Source organism: Naegleria fowleri (assembly GCF_008403515.1).
Source record: "Naegleria fowleri strain ATCC 30894 chromosome Unknown tig2, whole genome shotgun sequence".
Classification (NCBI taxonomy): Eukaryota; Heterolobosea; class Eutetramitea; order Acrasida; family Naegleriidae; genus Naegleria; species Naegleria fowleri.
Window position 1 is genome coordinate 524,974 of NW_025407934.1, and position 20,329 is coordinate 545,302.

Below are 20,329 nucleotides of genomic sequence, written 5' to 3' on the forward strand. Positions count from 1 at the left end.
TTGATCCTTCTGCTGTCATCTTTCACTTTTCATCATCCTGTCAACCAACTCAAAAAAAAAATTTTCACACTTGAACCTTCGTCGCCCCACCAACATGTCTGACTTGACTGAAACCGAATTCCGTGAAGCCTTCTCTCTCCACGACAACAACTCGGGTGTCATCCCACACGACAAACTCAACACCGTGATGCGTCTCCTCGGTCTTGCTCCTTCCGACAATGAACTCCGTGAATTAATTTCCATTCTCGATCCTTCTTCCAGTGGTAATATTTCATTGAATAATTTTGTCAATGAAATGCGTAATCGTTTCTCAAAAACTACTCAAAATCAAAACATTGATGAATATATGGAAAGTTTCCGTCTCTTTGATCGAGATCAAGATGGTTTTATTTCTACTGAAGAATTGAAACATATCATGACGACATTGGGAGAAAAGTTGAGTGACCATGAAGTGGAGGATTTATTGAAGGAGGCAGATCCACAAAGAAAGGGACAAATTCACTATGAGAGTTTCATTAGGATGTGTTTACAAAATTAATCGATTGAATCACACCCAATGTGAATTTGTAAAATATTGATTTAATAAATAACGTTATTAAATATTATTAAATATTATTGAATAACATTGAATAATATTGAATAATATTAAAAATTACTGTTCGTTAACGAATAAATTGAAGAATGTGGTTAATTGTAGTTGTTGACCTTTCTGGAATGATGACATCATCATCCATTCGAAAAATAGAAAAAAATGGGAATACTCTTTGGGAAATTGTGGGAACGATTATTTGGAGATGAACAAGTGAAAATTTGTATTGTTGGATTGGATAATGCAGGAAAAACAACAACCTTGTATAAATTGTAGGTTTTTGTGTGATGATTCAAATGAAATCGGAATTGGTTGATGATATACATCGGATCGGGTCGGATCGGATGCGATTGAATTTTTATAAAAACAACACAATGAATGATCTCGATGTGGAAATGCCGATGATATTAATTATTAATATATTAATACACTGCTATTTGAATATTTAAAAACACAACATTTCAATGAAAAAGACATTTGGGAGAAGTCGTTGAAACTCAACCAACCATCGGAAGTAACGTTGAGGAAGTAAATTATAAAAACATCAAAATGCAAATGTGGGATCTCGGAGGTCAAGAATCTCTACGAGCCACGTGGCAAATCTATTTTTCAAATTCACAAGGAATCATTTTGGTGGTGGATAGTACGGATCGACAACGAATTTCCATTGTGAAAGAAGAATTATTTAGGATTTTGGAATGCATGGAATTAAAGGGAGCTTCAATTTTAGTATTTGCCAATAAGCAAGATGTGAAAGGAGCCATGTCTGCTGCAGAGGTTTCCAAAGCATTGAATTTACAAGCAATTAAGAGTCATGATTGGCATATACAGGCTTGTTCTGCTTTAACTGGAGATGGTTTGATGCCTGGCATGGATTGGCTGACAGAGAGAATTCAAAATCACAGCAAGAGCTCTGCATCGAGCAGCGGTCAATAATTATTTTACGTAACGCACGTTAATATGACTTATTATTTCATAACAGTGATGGCGGTCATATTAAAGTGTATCGATCCTTGTTTATTTTGTGATGAGGTGGGCGCTTTTGTCAATGCTATTCTCCTCTTCTTGGACAAAAAATATTCGCCGCTTCTCTGGTTGTAGGGACTCAAAAATGCTCAAAAACTTCGTGGACACGACTCAGGTTCGTTCAACCCAAACAAAAAAACTCAACACACCTTCACGACTCACTCACTTCCGTCGTCATCATGTGCTACGCTACCACTTGCTCCCAATGCGGAAAACAAACTTGGGCCGGATGCGGACTTCACAAAGAGAGCGTGATGCGCAACATCAAACCAGAAAACAGATGTACTTGTCCAAGACGCTAAGCATTGTACAACATCACTGCCACCATGAATGCACAAAACGATAGTTAGTAATGCATTTCTCAAGAGACAATACCATCACCCTCGATTAAACAACACATGACCAAATTTTGAACAACAATAAACATTCATATATTTACAAATTGTCACAGTCACTAAAAGGTTGCTGGATATTTGGATTTCAAATAAGAATCAATGAAAGAAAGATGTTTTTCCAAGAATTTGGCATTCTTATCAATTGCTTCTAAGGTATTTCTGTAGTGCATCAAACTAATACTTTGCAAACGAGGTCCAAAGAAGGTTTCAATATCTTGCTTGTAGTGTAAATTGTTGAAAAGTGATCCAACTCCGAAGACAAGTCTATTGCTTACTTGGTCTTGTCCACACTTGCTGACAATCGCATCGTAACCTGAGAGGTTTTACAAAAATACATATGTCAATCAATATATGCTCATAACATGGAATGCTACTTACGTGATCTTACGAAATTCCAAGCAACATCGGTTCCATATGGTACATTTCTAGCCACTTCTCTGATAAGGAATATGCTATCTTGAGGTTTGACGAGAGGACTCAAAGACAATTCCAAAGTGTTTTGAAGGAGTGGAATGGAAGGGCTATACGCTAAAGCGTACATGAGTTTGGTTCTTTCCACAGAGTCTTGTTCTGCTTTGAATTGTTCCAATACTTGGTAATATTCTCGTTCTCCACCCTTAGAGACCACAGTTCGATAGATCACATTACGCAACTCGGGAGGAATGGCAGTGGTATTTCTCTCATGATAACGTTTAAGAGCTTGGTCAATACAATCCACATTTCCGAAGCGACATGCCAAGTTCAAAACGAAGGGTCGAACTTCTTTCTGTTCAGCTAAATCGTCGTCGTCACTACTACGGTTTTCCCATCCAATTTTCTCATATTGCTTTTGAACTAGATCTAAAACCATTCTGCTGAAAGAGAGAGAAACACTCTCACCGGCCAATAATTGATTCAATTTGAGTACAGATTGATACATGCTCTCCCACAAAATGCTAGTTTCGTCTTCCTTCAATGCAAGTAACATATCAAACATGAGGGAGGACTCAATAGTTTCAACTGTAGAGGTTGCAATTGAGAAGAGGTCATTGAACAAGTCAAATCGATCCTGAGTGTCAAACTCCTTGATATTGGAAATTAAATCGGTCCACATGCTCTTTGGGTAATTCACTCGATAGAATCCGTTTTTGTGATGATTAAATTTCACAGCCTTATCAGTAATCTTTAAAGAGGTCTGTGACGCAGGAAATTCAATTCTTTTCACTTCAGCATCGTCATCGATCTCAGTGACATAAGTCAAAGGGATCCACCATTTGCTGTTTTTAAATTGTTCAACTTGAGAAGAGTTGGCGTAGGAAAAGAATCTTCTCTGTGTGAGAGTTAGTGAGCCATCTGCCTCTTTTATCACATTGATAATTGGCATTCCAGCTTGATAGAGCCATGTGGAGAATTTTTCGGCAGTTCCTTTGACATCTGAAACAGGTAAAAGCTCTAACAATTGAGTGGTGTTAGTATTCTGATATTGATATTTGGCAAAATACTGTCTCATCCATTTCACAAATGTTTCTTCACCTAAATAGTTAAAGAACATGTTCAAAATAGCACCGCCCTTATCATATGTAATGGAATTAAAAAGACCATCGATTTCATCTTTCGATTGAATCTTCTTGTATTCTCTTACTATAGGATCTGCACTTGCAACAGAATCAGCGTCAGCAGCATAAATCACACTATTGGTGAGCTTTTTGAGACCTCTCTTCCATGATGGATAGGTTTTGTCAAGTGCATAGGTTTCCATAAAGGTTGCAAAACCTTCATTCAAGTAGAGTTGTGTCCAATAGGCACATGTAATAATGTTGCCGTTCCATTGGTGGCTTATTTCATGAGAAACTACTTCAATACCATTCTCTTTGTCTGATTGTGATGCAGTGGCATTATCGAATAACAAGTACGTTTCTCGGTAGGTAATAAGTCCAAAGTTCTCCATAGCTCCGCTTGCGAAAGAAGGAATTGCAATTTGATCCATCTTGTTAATTGGATACTTGACTCCATAGAGATCAGTAAAGAACTTGGTAATTTTCACAGCTGCTTCAAGTGCATCTCTTCCTTGTTCTTCCTTTCCAACAGGGGTATAAATTCTGTGGCGAATGCCATCTGCTGATTTCTCAATGTAATCGTATTGTCCAATGATGAATGCGATTAAATAAGTAGACATGAGGGGAGTCTTATCAAATTTCACCTTAACTCTTCCATCTGAAAGTGTACTTCTACTAATTTCGTCTGTGTTGAATAAAATTCGAGTCTTGTCGTTTTTAACAGGAGTTGTGATGGTCATTTGGAATGTTGCCTTAAACCTTGGTTCGTCAAATAGTGGAATTGCAGCTCTTCCATCCTCAGATTCCATTTGTGTCGATAAAACAAGAGAACCATCTGCTGCTTTGCTTTGATAAAATCCTCTCATATCATTACGAATCAAGCCAATATAATCAATGGTCAAGCTGTATTGTCCATTCTTTTCTAGTGCCTGTTTGGAATAGACTTGTATTTTTCTGTATTTGACTAAATCAGCTGTGGAGAAACCGGTTAATTCCATTGCTGCATTTGTCTTTGAATTAACAAGTGATACTCCTTCAATCTTGCCATTCACAGAAGGAACAATTCCCGTTTTGTTATGCTCATTCTTTTGATCTGCATTAGCTTTAATCAAAGCCACAAACTGCAACTCTTCTGCACTCAATACAATTGTTTTAGTTGCTTCAATGACCTTCAGATAAATCGAGACTCGTCCATTGAATGTTGCACTGTTATCGGCTTGAAGCTCTAATTGAATATCATAATGAGTTGGAGAGATGTTATCAGGTAAACGATATGGAAATTCATCTTGAATAATTGGCTTTCCTTTTCCAGCAAATTGAAGTCGATAGGCACCCCATGATGCTAACAAAATGAAGATGAAACCGAATAATGCAATCGAGCAATAATAAATTAAATTGAGAGTTTTTCTCTGTAGAGCACTTGAAGCACTACTGTTTACCATCATTTTCAAAATTTATACTATATTCAAGAGATGAATAAAATTGATGATGATGGATTTGATCAAAGCTGATCAATAAATTTGAAAACCAAATATTCACCAACAGATTAGTTTGAAACAAGAAGCTGAAGAATAATAAGTATTGATCTCAATTTCTATAACTCGGACTGATGAGGAGGAAGGATAATGTGGATTGATCTTCCGAATCACACAAAACGATGATGGGCAACAAAATCGTTCAGCTTACTTGAATCAATATTTTTAAAGGGATGAGAATAGACCCCAAACAGTCAAAAAAGAAAAAAACAATTCAACAACAACGAAAAGAAAATGTTAAATCTCTTCGGTTAATGATTTCGACCAAAAATGGAAGATTAAGATTTTAGGAATTCATAACGTTGTATTGGTTGCTTTGAAATCGGAATCATACGATCGGAATCAAAATATGAATACTCCTTCGTTTCACTTCACCCAAAGAGGTTCGGAAATATTTTTGGAATAATTCTTTTTCCGACCAATCCAAAATTATCAGAATTTCAAAACCCTTTCCGATACAGACCAGTCGATTAGGGTATAAAAGCAATGCACCTAACAAGGTCTCCCTCAACAACAAAAAAAACTTTCAAATACGACTTGTACATTTACAACAACAATCCACAGCAACAACATCCCTTGCATTCCTTACTCTATTCACACAACACTCAAAATGATGCGTCCATTCAGCACATTCTTTAACGATCCCACAAGCGTTTGGTTCGATTCCTTTTTCCGTGAGGATCCATTGCTTAGTTTCATGACTGATACTTTACCATTGGAGAGAACCAGACAAAAGCAGGATACTCCTAAAGTCTATGCTCCTTCCACAGATGTAAGCGAGAATGATAAGCGTTTCAATATTCTTTGTAACGTTCCAGGATTGAAGAAGGAGGATTTGAAGATTGACTTGGATGAAGAAAAGGGAATTCTCACAATTTCTGGACATATTGACAAGGAAAAAGCTGAAGAGAACGAGACTTTCCATGCTGCTGAGAGATTCTACGGAGATATAAGTAGAAGTTTCAAGCTACCTCCAAAAACTGTGGATTTCTCTGGAATTAAGGCAAACTTGGAGAATGGTGTGTTGAGAGTCTACGTTCCAAAGAAAGAGAAGATTGAAAAAAAGAAGTCCATTCAAATTGAGTAAATCAGATCGTGATGGGACTCTCTTTGGTAATGAATGGTCAAAGAAAGTCTCTAAACATGTTAAAATACTTGTACAGCAATAAATAATAATATTCATTCCAAACATTCGTTGAACACTGTTTCCGAAATTCTCAATGACTTGACCGCTTGGTCTTTGTTTTGATCCGCTCCTTCACAAGAAACATATCTGAATTATGATCATCATACTGAGAATTCGTTGAAGATGTAGAGTTGCAGTTGTTGTTAGAATTCAAATCCTAATGAAAACCTAATGATTTGTCTTCTGAATTTTGAATGTTTAGATTTAATCATTCTCCTCTTTGTTTGCCGTTCCCTGTTGAAACTGAAGTCGCGAGTGGAGAGCAAAAAGCTGTCCAAGCATTTTGCAAATTAACACTTGTGGAACATGCATATACTTCAAACATTGAACCCACTTCTCAACATCAAGAACATCAAATGTCCATAGCTGATGGTGATATCTGTTGCCACATAATTATTTGGTTGTTTGAGATAGAATGTTTTGGAATAGTAGGAAGAAGGAGCCAATGCATCCAAAGTGTGGTGACGAATACACTTACATCTCTTTTTTCAAATGCATCATCATGTCTTCTTTCTTAAATTGGAGGTTCATTCTGATGCATTCAAGAAAAACACCAAGTTATCTTCCCTATATTCAGAAATACAAGTCTTTGTTATCAAATGCCACTAACTCTAACGACAAGAATGCAGACTGGTGACACTTTTGCACTCAACAAGAATCCTGTCTGGATTCGGTGTATAAGAATGTTCAGCAGCGGTTATATATTTTGGCTTGAACTCAAACTCTCTTTCCAAAATTCTTAATAGCTAGAACAGATGGTCTTTGTTCTGGATTCACACAAAGCATGGACAATATGAAATCGGCTATTTTTTGATCCACGCCCTTGTCTTTGAAATTATTTGAAATTTCTTCCATCATTTTAATTTCATTTAGCATCAAACTTGCAACAATCGTTGAGATTTTACCAGATCCACAAACGACTTGATATAATGTCACCCCGAGAGAAAAAACATCTGTTGCTGTTCCATACTGCAAGTAGGAGAATACTTCTGGTGCCATATAACCCATGGTTCCCTTCAATGGGCTGTTGCTACCGCATTCAAACAAATCTTTTTCCAGTAAGAATAGTTAGTAGAATAATAAAATTGTAAAACTTACATTTGCTCTCTCCATAATCCCCTAGAATAACTTCAATTTGATTTCGTTCTGGATCGAATTCCTCCACGAAATTATTCTTTGGCTTTATTATCTCTATGAGGAAGACCTTGTGTGTTGTGTAAACAATCCAATGCCTCACCAAGTTGTTGAATGAGTGATAAAAGCATGGTGTTGGTAATGACACTTTTTTTGGAGCACATTTCCAAATCACCTAATTTGTAATACTTCATCACAATTACCAAACAATTTAACTTTTTCATGAAAAAATTCATAAACCTTCACCAAGTTCTTGTGATTAATCCCAATCATTTTTGAACATTCCTTTAAAAAGTTTCCCAAATCATTCTCGTTAACAGGGATTAATTTGATGGCAACTTGCATGTTCTCTCTTTTTGTGTCTTCACACAAATAACATTTTCCAAATGATCCTTCTCCAATTTTTCTAATGCATTTGTATCGCCCATTGAACATGTTTGAATCTTGATTATGATTCTGGGAACTCTTTGAAGCTGTTGAGTTGTTGTTTGATTGAGATTTTGTGTCGACACTGTTAGGTAGGAGTGGTTGTTGTGAAGTTCGAATTCTCATCGATTCAAATGAATCAATCACTGTGTCCACCGGAAAATCTGATGCGTTTTCTTGTGAATTTTGCTTGTTTGGAGTTTGTGATTGCTCTTTTTGATTGTTCACCTTCATGAATGAGTTCCCTGTTTCCAAAGAATCAACCTTAATTGGAAGACTAGGATCTGTTTGTGACAGATCACGATGTGGACATGCCTTCTCTGCGCGCAAGTGATTCATTTCATCTTGCTCATGTTTGTCATGCTCCGAAAGTAAATGTAAACTTGTGTGAGGATAATGTTCCTGAATTCTTTGATTTCTCTTTTTGGATTCAATTTCTTTTAAAAACCTCCGATTTGGAATTACCGTACAACAACAGTAACAACAAACACAAACAATCACGACAAAGATCACAATGACAATAAAACCAACAAATAACAATGTTCCTCCAAGGATAGCTCCCAAAATAGTTTGGTTAAGCGGTGGTGCTTCATCGTATTGAATCAAGTTTACGGCCATGTGACAGACATCACCAGATGATTGAATGCAACGAATTCTTGTCACAGGTGTGATCGGATAAACAACATCTTTGCTTGGTTTGTACATAAATGAAGAGCTGTCTGAAAGTGTCTTGAGTGAAAGTTTTTGAGTCTGTTCCACTGTTTGATTTTGATTGAAACCTGCATCGAGTTGTAATGTGAACGGCACCGTGGCATCGAATATATTGGGTATGATCGTCATGTTGCAAATTCTATTGGAAGACTGCAATAGGTCTTTCACTTGAAAGAAATGATCTGCATTCAACGGAATTGTCAGTGAAAAAACATTGTCCATGAATCTTTGTTCTGAAACTCTGTTCACAAAAAGTTCCTTAATGAGAGCATTCTGTGTGGAATCTGTGTTTCTGAAAACAATGAAAAGAGGAACATTCTTTTCATTATAAAATTGTTGTCGATAGGCTTTCGAAGAAACTGAAGTCGCGAGTTGAGAGCAAGAAATTGTCCAAGCATTTGTGGAACATGCATATACTTCAAACATTGAACCCACTTCCCCAATAGCAAGAACATCAAAATGTCCATAGCTGATGGTGACGTTTGTCACTATATAACTAGGAATTAGGTAGGAAGTTTTGGAATAGTAGGGAGAAGGAGCCAACTCATCCAAAGTGTATTGATGTTCTCGATTGTGAGGTGGACGACGAGACAAAATGTCAAATGCAAGGGTGTAAGAGACAAGTGTCAGGAGAGGAAGAAACAATGTGAAGAGAGAGTTTCGTTGTGCCACTATCCACCGAGTCATTTCGAAAAGTCTATTTTTTTGTCTGATAAAGTTTAGCTCATGATTGTGCAAAAAGTTGAGACTCAAAAAAGGAGTTTGTTAGTATGTCAACAAATGATGAACTGTTTGTTCACTACTTAGAATTCCAAGTCACTTTTATTTTTACAATTTCAATAAAGCTGTTTTAAGATCTGCAATAAGATCTTTTGGAGACTCTAACCCAATGCTCAATCGTAAAAGAGTAGAGCTTGTACTTTTATCCCATTGATGTCTGTAATCAATACAGGATTCCACACCACCTGTAAATGTTGGCAATAGATTTGGTATATCAATGGTTTCAAAACACTTACCCAAAGATGTTGCATGTTCAATAATTTCCAACAAGGTCGGTAATGTTCTTGATCCTTCGACAGTTTTCAATTCAAAGCTCAAAATTCCAGGACCTTTCCCATTCATTTGTTTTTGACAAATTTCATAATTCGATAATTTCTTTTTCTCTGTTGTGTCTTGTTCACTAAAGGGCTCAAGATTTGGATAATGTACTCGAATGACTTGCATGTTTGTTTCTTCATTTCCAATTTGACTCTGTAACCATTTTGCAACCACCTCAGCGGTTTGGGATTGATGTAAAACTCGCACTTGAAGAGTTCTCAATGAACGTAACAATAAATAAGCTTCCAGATTGCCCATCACACATCCCAATATAGATCGATTTGATTTCAAACTTGAAGCATAGCCATTTGATTTGGTCGTGACACAACCTCCTAGACAGTCCGAGTGACCTCCTGATTTTAGCGAGTTTATAGATATAATAATATATGATAATATAATAATATAATAATATATATTCAATATATAAAAAACAATTACATGAATTTAAAAGTGATAACGATGCATTTCAGTTTTGCTGTGAGTTTTTTCAACTTACCCATAAACTTGGTCGTACTATGAAGAGCAAAATCAGCACCAATCATTAATGGTTGCTGCAATGCAGGTGATGCAAAGGTGGAATCCACCACCACAAGAGCACCCATTTGATGAGCAATTTTGACATAATATTCAATATCAGTCAAATCGCAGGTAGGATTAAGGGGTGTCTCCAACCAAATGACATCTCCCTTATATAATCCTTTTGAATTCGAAGATAGGTCTTGTTTTTGCATGACTTGTTCCATGTCCACCTCTTCTTCAATTTTTCTAAGGTCCACCACTTTCATGACATGATCTTCAATAATCTCATCGACCTTCTTGCCTTCCTCGTCCATGGTGATTGGAATTTTCGGAAGAAGTTCCTTCTTGACAAGTCCACAATAGAAATTTGCAAAGGCTCGCAACGTGGCCATTGAATCCTTGGTGCCTGCATAACCAGCTTCATCCTCCGATGATCCTCCTTCCGAGTTTTCAACCATTCTCTTGAAAATTCTTTTTGGCCTTAATGTAAAAAGTAACGTTGAGGTTGCAGCTTGACCACTTGAAAATGTAACACTTTTGAAATCATTAGATCCTTCGAGATTTGCAATGACAGCCTCCAAACGACTACGTGTTTTGTTATCTTGAATTATTTTGTGAAACTTTTTGTCTGTGAAATTGAAATGTGACACTTACGAACTCGAGAATAAATCATGCCATCAGAAACGTCAGAATCCATCGAATAAGTGGTGGATAAGTGAATGGGAGGTGCAATATCGCTCACCTTTTCAACCTTGCGGTCTGAACAGATTGCGAGAGTTGAGAAGCTGAAATCTGCCTCCGAAACCGAGTGAGAGGCTGTCGGAATTAGTGTAGTTTTTTGATGACCATTCTGCTGATGATGTTCATAGGAAGTGTTGTTGGAGGTGAGCGTTGATGGTTGATCATGTTCGACAGTGATGGCATCTCCACGCTTGATGAACTTTTTGAAGAAGGACATTTTTATAAGAGAAGATGGACATGCAATTTCAAGGAACAACAAGTTACCCTCATGATGAAGAAGGACGTCAGGCTTGGTCTGAACTGCGCTGAGAGACCAAGTGGATCAGAAGCTTGCTCGATCGAGTGGGTCAGCGCAAATTCCTTCTCTGTTTTCATATAACGTCTGTTTTTGATCCAATATTCCTTTTCATCCGTTAGAAAAACGCCAACACTTTGTCCGTCATCATCATCATCACACTTATCAAGATTGAATTTCTCAAAGCAATAACAACAGAAGCAGTTTGATGACTCCGAATTTGCCTGCTTCCAACCGCGATATGAATTCAACAAGGCAGCGGGGCTTTTCTGACCAACCACCTGCTTCATTGTTATCATCATCATCTGTAAGAAATAATATCAACAAGGAATGTAATAATAACAACAACAACATCATCCTCACATCACCAAATGTACAACTACTAAATAATAATAATTTAGAAATTTTTAATAACAATTCTAATAATGAATTATTATCAACTCATCAACAGAGTGGCGATCCGAGGAGGAGAAGTGTGAGTGATTCAAGCATACCAAATACTAGTTTGAATATCACCACCATGATTAATAATGATCACATCAATGCCGACATCAAGTTTTATCCTCCAACTTCTCCGTCATCATCCACAACGACTAATCATTTATTGTTCAACAACAATGTACCACCTCCACCCATTGTCATTTCTCCATCAATAACAGAACCGAAACAACAACCTCATTCTTCGGCTGATGAATGGCTTGTAATTCCAATTCTCATAGTGAGCTCGCTTCCGAAAGAGGTGGATCAATTATTGAGAAATTATACAAGTGGAAAACATTTGAAGAAACAAGCTCCTCCTTGTTGCGTGTCACACCATGCAGAAGGAAACAAGTCATTAAGTCACAAAAACAAGTTAAAATTAGCTCTAAATAATGGGTTGAATACGGCAACAAATCAAATTCCATGGGATTACAAAAGTCAATTAGCAACATCTGAATTAACACAACAGCAAACAGCAATAGCAATGGGAGACATGTCTCAACAACAACAATATATGTCACCCGAGAGCAATGAGCAAAAACAACCTAAAATACCTCTTGTGTATAATAATTACCTCTCTCCGAGATCATCACACTCAAGGACGTCTACATCTTCAAATAACTCGTCATCTCCTAACACAGAAGAAGATGGCCAGACAAAACCTCAGAGAGATGTTAGCCCTCCTGGAAGTCATCACCACAACAAACATCATTCGTCAGGCAGACCAAAACATCATCACCACAAATCGAATAGTGGAAATCTGGGAGTGTCCTTTCAAATTCCTCAACAAAACCTGGCAGTAGTTTCCCGATCGGGCTCAAGAAAGAATGTACAAGCATCTGCATCCTCAACAAACGAGGATTCTATATCTGGCATTCAAAATATTCAACATCACATTCAACAACAATTACATTTACAAGACACTGCAATTGCAGTTCCTCCTCAACAGCAAAATGGCGCAACGACAGGTAAAAAGATAATACAACCAATAGCTCAACCAAAATCTAAAATATTAGATCAAGATTCGAACAAACTAAATTATTATTTGAGAAAGAACAAACGAGTTACAGAATGGTATATTGAGGAGCAAAGCTTTGACTATTTAAGGCATTTGGACGTATTTTTTGAAAAGAATGAGGTCAGCCAACTCAGTAGTATTTCTCATGACTTGTTAAACACTGGTTTTCATTTAGAAGATTTAATTTCTATTGATGAAGAGGATTTTTTTGAGACCTATTTGGAGAAATCAATATCACAAGTTCCTGAAAAGAAAAAAATAATATTCCGAGTGTGTCACACAGGTTCTAGACATGCTTTGTCACTTCGTCAAGCTCTCTACAAACAAATGTTATTGGAGCAAAAACAAGAGCAAAACCAAACCATAGCACCAACAGTGGTTATTTTTGTATTTAGTTATACAAATTCCTCTTGCTCTCTAGAAAATACAGCAATGACATGGATGAAAGAAATCAATTCTATCTATCCCACCTTTTTTTCGCAAGGTAATTTCATGCTTGCAGGTCATATTGAATTGAACAAATCTACGAAACAACAAATAGCATTGTTGAGAAGGAATGTAGAGGATGCAACGGCCAATGTTGGTCTAGTTCAAAAACCAAAACATTATTATCACTTTCATCAAAAGGCAGTTCCACTTTTTCAAAACAAGAAAAATCAACGTCTCAATATTGTGGAATTTGATACACGATTGGGAACAAATATTTCCCAAATATTTTTCGAAGCTTACCGATTGTACTGCCTGGATTTCTTTAGGAAGAGTATTGTGAATGCACTAACAATCAAGTCACCATCTCCACAAATTCCATCTATTCCTCCTCATCATTCAGGTTCTCCAAATGAGGCTGCAAATCATCACGATTCACAAAGCCCTCCCTTACACACCTCTACTCCCCCTGCTGAAAACAAATCTTTGCCAGATGACACTAAAAAGAAGAAGGACAACTTGAATGTAGAAACAACAGAATTTCCATCTCACATATCACCACAATTTGCCTCTCCTCATACGCATCATGACGAAGATCATTCAAAGGAAGAGACCAAGACTGGTTTAATCTCCCCAACAAATCCTATTTTACCACCAAAGCAGGAATCGACTAAAACAGAAAAAACTGCCCTAAGTTTAGGATTGTTGAAAATTTTCAAAAAAAACCAAGAAAGAAGAAACCCAAGTCAAGAAACCTACAGTAGAAAAATTACTAAAAAACCAAAAGAAGAAAAAGAAAAAGGAAGAAGACATTTTCCGTTGGCAAAAAGTTGCTGACAATTTGATTATGGCCGAAAAACCAAAGAAAAAGAACAAGAAAGACACCAAACAAGGAGCTGTAGTTAAAACAGATTCCATAAGTTCTGCCGACGATCACAGAGAGGTCATGACAGATACATTTTTCCTCAACAGAAAGAACGTAATGTTATTTCCTTACAATGTGCATGCAGAACACAATGATGGGTCGCCGCAAATTGAAAAGCACAATAGCAGCGTTCTTTCAAAGCCGTTAGAAGAGAATGAGTATCTTGAAGATCCAACTGAAAACGATTTGATGGGAGAAATCTCAGAATCATCATCTATTCCTGACACCTTTGAACACCAATTCAATAATGTCGTTACCAACAACACTACGAACTCGTCTTATCAAGAATATAACTCATACTTCCCAGGAGACTCCTCTTTCTCTCATCCAGGTGAAGTGATTGCGAGTGACGAAGAAGCTGGACTCGACACGGAGAATGACATTTCTTCAGAAGTAGATGATTTTACATTCCAATCCAGTGTTGGATCAACACCACTGATGGCCAACGTTCCAACCATTTTCAACAACATTGGAGAAAATCGTCATACTGTTGGTACCTCCCAAGTATGGGAAGAATTGGATGGAGGCGAGGATTTGACTTCTGTTGGCGATATGGCTTAATGTGTTGTTGCTTGCTAAAAAGAAAATGACTTTTTGCCTTGTTTGTCCGTTCTCGAGTGTTTTAAGAAAAATGAAAAAAATAGCAAAGTTGGGCAAAGGTTTGCTCACTCCACACCAATACTACGATCATGATCAGTCATTCACAAACCAACTACTTCAAAATGGGTGGAAGAAGTGGAGCACAGTGTGTAGTGGATGTTTGGTATTGGTCTTTGAACAGAAATATCGAAAGTTTCATCAGGAATCGCATAAAAACGAAACAGTTTTCGCAAAAGAAAATGAGCACGAATACGCTTCGTTAAAACTTCTTCAAAAACTCGCTAAACAAGCTCTTGCGAGTAATGACCAAACCACTGCAATTGAACTCTATTCTCGCATCATTGATTGCTTGACCACTCGAAAGATTCGACTCGAGCAAGAAAGTCAACAGCAACAACAGGCCTTTCGTGGTGAAGTTTTCTCATTGGAAGATCGAGCCATCTTATATGACTCGTATCTTCAACGATCGTTATTGACACATTCTGTGGAAGATGCTTCTCGATTGATCGAGTTGACTCCAGATTCGTTCGCCTCTTATTATGTGAGAGGATTGTATTATAGTTCTCGAAATGAAAAGGAAAATGCATTGCAAGATTTTAACATGGTTTTAAAGTTGAATCCAGACTATTCCGATGGCTACATACAGAGAGCTAAATTATATTACACGCAATTCAAGGATAATGTAAAAGCCATTCAAGATTTTGAACGCGCTTTTCAACTCTCCCCCAACTTGGAAAACATTGAGATTTACTATCTAAGAGTGGCACATTTATGCGCGGATCCTTCTCATCCCCCAAGTTACAATCTAGAAAAAGCATACAACTATTTGGAAAAAGCTTTTCGAATCTTCACTGAACAACACAAACCCATTCCTCTGAGTTTATATAACGAATTGTGTTCTTGCTGCTACGAATTGCATCGATATGAAAAAGCCTTGTATTGGGCTCATCTTGGAATTAAGCAATTTCAACATGATTATTCCCATGAGGAACCACTCACAAATCACACCTCTCATACCATCTCCATGCTCTATTACAACAGAGGAAATTTACTTTGGCATCAACGATTCAAACGAAAGGATTTGGCATTACGAGATTTAGAAAAGGCTCTCTCCTATTCACCTCATCATATTCAAGCACTCCTTCAATTGGCGTGGTTGTACCTTCACACAGAAGAAGAAGAAAAGTCAGTAGACTCGACATCCACTCAAGGACGTGAGCAGTGTGTGTGGGATTTACTTCGTCGTGCTGAGAATGCTCTTGAACTAGATGAAAAACAACGAATGGATCAGTCGTCAATGCAAACGGATGATATGAATGCGGATCAAGAGGAACAAGATCATTATCGCTCTTGGAAGGTGCATCATGCCACTCTGTATTCCCTAAAAGCAGAATTGAACTTGACCCGCAATGAGTGGGATCAGGCTATGAAGAATGTGAATTATGCTCTGCAATTGTGTCCTCAATCGGAGTTGGCTTATTTCAATCGAGGACAGATATGGATTCATCAGAGGGATTTTGAAAAGGCAAGAATGGATTTTGAACAAGCTATTGATATCGTCAAACGAGAAGGAATGATCTTCACCGAAGATGAACTCAAAGAACTGATTCAAAAGGTATGGCCAAATTTCTTCCCTTGAATGAACGGTGCAAACCAATCATAGAGTACCACTATTGATGAGGAAGAAGGACCTTCCGAAGTGAAGAATGATGAAGCAAATTAATTACAATATCCCTCTGAGCAAAGTTTAAATAATACTCACCAATGTAACTGTTCCCTTAAAAAGAAGACTTATTAAGCTGGTTGCTACTGCATTACCATAGGTCAATTTACCACTTTCGATCCATTCCGCTTGGTGAGATCCAACCAATGCATTCACAAATTGCATCACAGTGACTTGAGAATCGAAATTGATTCATCAAAATTCAAATTTCGATATTCAACGCAGGTATTGTAAGAACGTTATTCATAAATCTTGCGAAGTTTTGACTATTGATTTGAAAAAAGGCTACAGCACTGCAGGTTCCCAAGTTGTCTCCAACCTCAGTACTGATGCAGCTCAAAGATGCTTAACTTCTCAAATCGGACGGGATGAGGTGCATTCATCGTGATATGGCCGTAGCCATTCTAAAAGTTTGTTTCATGGAATTGTGGATATTAAGGCAGAAAAATATGACGGCATTGTGCAACGATACAGCAATCAAATATTGGTTAAAGCCCAAGTATTGATGATCTTCTCAAGTTTTTGACAGAGCCATATTCTTTGACAATGCCAATTTTTTGCCACCGGAGAAAAAACCATTTTGTCCTCCTAATTTATTGTGTTCCCCATGCGCTACCCCTTGTTAGTTCCAAAACATGATCTGCCAAAATTTGGACAAAGGTGCTATAGGATTCTATTGGACCCACTCATTTCTCCTCCATACGTATGCGGGTATCTGGCTTAATTTTACTGTTGTTTACATTTGTAAAATTCGATTTCATCTTTTCTTTAAAAGTATTACTTCTCTTTAGCATTTGGCAGTTCAAGAAATTCTTGGACTGTTTTTCACTCAACTTTTCAAATTGTTGTCACCTCAAAGTTCATTGCTCAGAGAAGATTGTCATATCAATTATTGTGTTATAACTTATTTAATAATTTATTTAATAAATTTAATATAATCTTTCAACTTCAGGATTCAACAACTCGCATATGGATATGGAGGTTCTCACTTTTCTTGGCATTGAACTCGAAACCGTCGTTTCAGCCTCTGAAAAATCTCTGCATGAGGTGTTTGAAACTACTATTGGACAACCATTGGCTTTTAAAGAAGCTGGCGCTGTCATGAGGCGTTCATCATACGTTTGAGGCGATGCAATGGTTGTTGTAGTTTCGATCTGTGTGTTTCCAGTCCAACGTTGAGGCTTGCTGATTTTTGAACTCATTGACACTCCTTCTCGAAAACAAAAATCCTTTGTACGAGCATCATTACTAGGTTTTCGATATTGACGAGATCGACACAAGACGGTTTGTATTTTTCCATGGTCATTACTTTCCAACACAGGTACTGATGATGGCGATAGGATAGGTTTTGGTTCACTACGAAAAGGTTTTGAGGTCTGTTTTGGTTGAGGCGATGGAGGATGAAGAGGATTCATTGAAATGTGCACTGGTGGTGGTACATGTCGACGCGAAGAGGGTATTTCAGTTTCAACATTGAAATGAAACGACAAGTCCATGGAACCATCAAATGGATCTGATAGTGAGTTTCTTGCAGTGTCTGTAAAATAAGAGACCATGGTGAGTGGTTTAGGACGTTTTCCCTTCGATTGTTTGTTCGGCATAAAGGTCACGTAGCTGAATTTCATTTTGATGTGTTTCTTTTAATCACGTTTAATCTTGATGAAAAGAGACAGTGTTTAAAGGATCATGTTCAAGTAGGGAAGGTGATTTGGACAGAAATGGAGAAAGACAAGATATATGATACAAACAAGAATGGCCATGATGATTTGGATTAGGATCGACCATGAACAAATAATGTTTATGATCTTAAAAGAAGAAACGACATGCACGAATCAATTTTCATTGAGATTATCTCTAATCATAAAAGTAGATTCCTTTATGAATGATTCATTATCCATGGGTGGCTTGATTTTAAATGAAATTGTCTCCTTTGTGATGGAAGATTTGATTTGAATCAAGAACCTTTGAGCATGGGCCATTTCAAAGATATTGATCTCCCTCGATTGGAGATGTTAAGCATCGTCAAGCCGCACAAGTCCAGATCTCCCAAAAACTCTGGTTACGAGACACTCTGACTATGCGCGAATGACAAACCTTGTCTGACGAATAATATTTCCGTAATATTCTTTTCTTTTTTGAACAACAGCTACTCCATTAATATGACAGAAAAAACGAATCTTGTTATTTGAACTTTGAATAATTTATATTATTTATGGTGATAATAAATGTTTCTTCGATATTGATTTCTACAAGACTTACAAATTGGGCCACAAATTAAGTCTGGTTTGTTCAGGTTTTCTTTGTAACTGGCAAGCGTTTCAGACGTGACAAATAATTGAGGAATTTCATCACAATAGGCCCCACAGCTCACACACGCCTTTTTTATCTCTTGTTGTACCTTCAAATCATCTTCAACATTGATACACAAAATCTGTGTTTTTTGATATCTATGGCGTGTTTGAGTTGGAGCAATAGCTTTGAAAAACTTTTCAAATCCTTTTGATTCATCTTCCTTCTCTTGCTTGGAAAGACGATTGCTGGAGCATGGTTGAAGAACAAACTTGGTTTCATAATTTAAACCATACCAAGTTGTTTCATCTGATTCTGAATGATCCAATACACTTCGAACGACATCATTGACAGGAACGCGTTCCATTCGTCCTTCCCGTTCGATTTTTACAACCGATTTCATATATCTGGTTACAAGAGTATAAAAGAATTCCAGTGTAACATATTTCTCATCAACGTCTCCTCGGACAAGATATTTGGGATTGGTCGTAATAATGTTATTATAGTCAACATAGAGAGTAATCATTGAAAATCTTTCAAATTCGCTAATACCAAGATCGTAGTAGTTGTCTGTTGTAATGGTTTCAATTTTGGTCACATCTACTACAGGACTGAATTTGATGATAAAGGTTTCAAAATCTTGCAGGGCATAGAGAGTATTTACGTCAGTACGAATAGAAACGCAAAACCGTTCTTTCTGAGAAGTAGATAAGCCAATTAAAAAAAAAATTTGTAGTCCTAAGAACCCTACATAATATTGACTCTTATAGCGAGCTGGAATTGATACAGAAAAGTGAAATGAAATTCCACCACTATCGCTTGTCGCAAGCGATCTGTTGATTAGTTGTTCCACTCCATCCAACAAAGCACTGTTTCCGGATTTTTCAAACGTAGTTTTCACTTTCATTATTCGAATGCCCTTGTATTGATCCTTTAAATAAGGTCTAATCTTATCAATGGTAGCATTAATACCCTTCTCAGAGATCAACTTTCCCAACAACGCCTCAAAATAAGGACAGCTGGTAATAGCACCGGCAAAATGTACTCTTGTAATACCACATTGAAGAATTATTAAGCATAACGGTGTCACAATATTGTTCATGGCCTCGCTAAGCTTCTCCTCGCATGGTTTTAGTTCGTCAATGATGTTTGGTTCTGGTAGAGAAACACATGCCAGCTGAGTTTCGTTATCTGTTCCTGAAGTATCCGACTCAAACAACTTTTTCATAAGTTCAAAAGAATCTTGTCCTGTTTCTGATTTGATAATGTTGTGAATGATGGACATGCCTCCAACTTCTCCATTTCGATATAAGTAATCTTACTTTCTCCATTTTCATCATATTCTACCACTGTAATATCAAGAGTAAGATGACCAATGTCTGAATAAAGCGTTGGTTCGGGGGACATATTTGAAGCATCACTAAAGAATTTGAGAAGTGCAAACTCTTCAATAATATATATCCTCAATCGTCAGTTCAGGATTCACAAACTCGTTAATGGCTTTCAAAGCACAATTCCTATACACTTTCTTGACAATTTCAGATGTATTTGTTGGACAAGTTAAAATCAAACCAGAATAACAACCAAGATTTTGTTTTGTGTGCCCTTCCGTCGCTGTTGTTCGATATGCCAATTGAGAGAGAAGACATTTTAAAAGTTGGTACATAACATGAGCGAC

At 37.2% G+C, this 20,329-nt stretch overlaps 11 protein-coding genes across 11 annotated transcripts; 6 read left to right on the top strand and 5 right to left on the bottom strand.

The window, feature by feature from the left end:
• Positions 1 to 94: 94 nt before the first annotated feature.
• FDP41_000511 (uncharacterized protein) lies at positions 95 to 538 on the top strand (the record flags this gene model as incomplete). The annotated part of the gene is made up of 1 exon (XM_044708599.1): positions 95 to 538. One exon carries the CDS (start codon positions 95 to 97, stop codon positions 536 to 538), a length of 444 nt encoding a protein of 147 aa, XP_044569325.1.
• A 213-nt stretch (positions 539 to 751) lies between these two features.
• FDP41_000512 (uncharacterized protein) lies at positions 752 to 1,525 on the top strand (the record flags this gene model as incomplete). Its single annotated transcript, XM_044708610.1, has 2 exons — positions 752 to 861; positions 1,063 to 1,525. 2 exons carry the CDS (start codon positions 752 to 754, stop codon positions 1,523 to 1,525), a joined length of 573 nt encoding a protein of 190 aa, XP_044569326.1.
• A 544-nt stretch (positions 1,526 to 2,069) lies between these two features.
• Positions 2,070 to 4,990, bottom strand: FDP41_000513 (uncharacterized protein; the record flags this gene model as incomplete). Its single annotated transcript, XM_044708621.1, has 2 exons — positions 2,070 to 2,323; positions 2,389 to 4,990. The coding sequence occupies 2 exons, from the start codon at positions 4,988 to 4,990 to the stop codon at positions 2,070 to 2,072; spliced, it is 2,856 nt and encodes a 951-aa protein (XP_044569327.1).
• Positions 4,991 to 5,690: 700 nt separating this feature from the next.
• Positions 5,691 to 6,167, top strand: FDP41_000514 (uncharacterized protein; the record flags this gene model as incomplete). Its single annotated transcript, XM_044708632.1, has 1 exon — positions 5,691 to 6,167. The coding sequence occupies one exon, from the start codon at positions 5,691 to 5,693 to the stop codon at positions 6,165 to 6,167; it is 477 nt and encodes a 158-aa protein (XP_044569328.1).
• Positions 6,168 to 6,983: 816 nt separating this feature from the next.
• Positions 6,984 to 9,224, bottom strand: FDP41_000515 (uncharacterized protein; the record flags this gene model as incomplete). Its single annotated transcript, XM_044708643.1, has 3 exons — positions 6,984 to 7,315; positions 7,365 to 7,457; positions 7,604 to 9,224. 3 exons carry the CDS (start codon positions 9,222 to 9,224, stop codon positions 6,984 to 6,986), a joined length of 2,046 nt encoding a protein of 681 aa, XP_044569329.1.
• Positions 9,225 to 9,365: 141 nt separating this feature from the next.
• On the bottom strand, positions 9,366 to 11,112 carry FDP41_000516 (uncharacterized protein; the record flags this gene model as incomplete). Its single annotated transcript, XM_044708654.1, has 4 exons — positions 9,366 to 9,502; positions 9,554 to 9,988; positions 10,132 to 10,755; positions 10,809 to 11,112. 4 exons carry the CDS (start codon positions 11,110 to 11,112, stop codon positions 9,366 to 9,368), a joined length of 1,500 nt encoding a protein of 499 aa, XP_044569330.1.
• Positions 11,113 to 11,431: 319 nt separating this feature from the next.
• On the top strand, positions 11,432 to 13,951 carry FDP41_000517 (uncharacterized protein; the record flags this gene model as incomplete). The annotated part of the gene is made up of 1 exon (XM_044708665.1): positions 11,432 to 13,951. One exon carries the CDS (start codon positions 11,432 to 11,434, stop codon positions 13,949 to 13,951), a length of 2,520 nt encoding a protein of 839 aa, XP_044569331.1.
• Positions 13,952 to 13,961: 10 nt separating this feature from the next.
• FDP41_000518 (uncharacterized protein) lies at positions 13,962 to 14,600 on the top strand (the record flags this gene model as incomplete). Its single annotated transcript, XM_044708676.1, has 1 exon — positions 13,962 to 14,600. One exon carries the CDS (start codon positions 13,962 to 13,964, stop codon positions 14,598 to 14,600), a length of 639 nt encoding a protein of 212 aa, XP_044569332.1.
• Positions 14,601 to 14,670: 70 nt separating this feature from the next.
• FDP41_000519 (uncharacterized protein) lies at positions 14,671 to 16,362 on the top strand (the record flags this gene model as incomplete). Its single annotated transcript, XM_044708687.1, has 2 exons — positions 14,671 to 16,254; positions 16,303 to 16,362. 2 exons carry the CDS (start codon positions 14,671 to 14,673, stop codon positions 16,360 to 16,362), a joined length of 1,644 nt encoding a protein of 547 aa, XP_044569333.1.
• A 929-nt stretch (positions 16,363 to 17,291) lies between these two features.
• Positions 17,292 to 17,987, bottom strand: FDP41_000520 (uncharacterized protein; the record flags this gene model as incomplete). Its single annotated transcript, XM_044708699.1, has 1 exon — positions 17,292 to 17,987. The coding sequence occupies one exon, from the start codon at positions 17,985 to 17,987 to the stop codon at positions 17,292 to 17,294; it is 696 nt and encodes a 231-aa protein (XP_044569334.1).
• A 581-nt stretch (positions 17,988 to 18,568) lies between these two features.
• On the bottom strand, positions 18,569 to 19,936 carry FDP41_000521 (uncharacterized protein; the record flags this gene model as incomplete). The annotated part of the gene is made up of 1 exon (XM_044708710.1): positions 18,569 to 19,936. One exon carries the CDS (start codon positions 19,934 to 19,936, stop codon positions 18,569 to 18,571), a length of 1,368 nt encoding a protein of 455 aa, XP_044569335.1.
• Between the last annotated feature and the right edge of the window lie 393 nt (positions 19,937 to 20,329).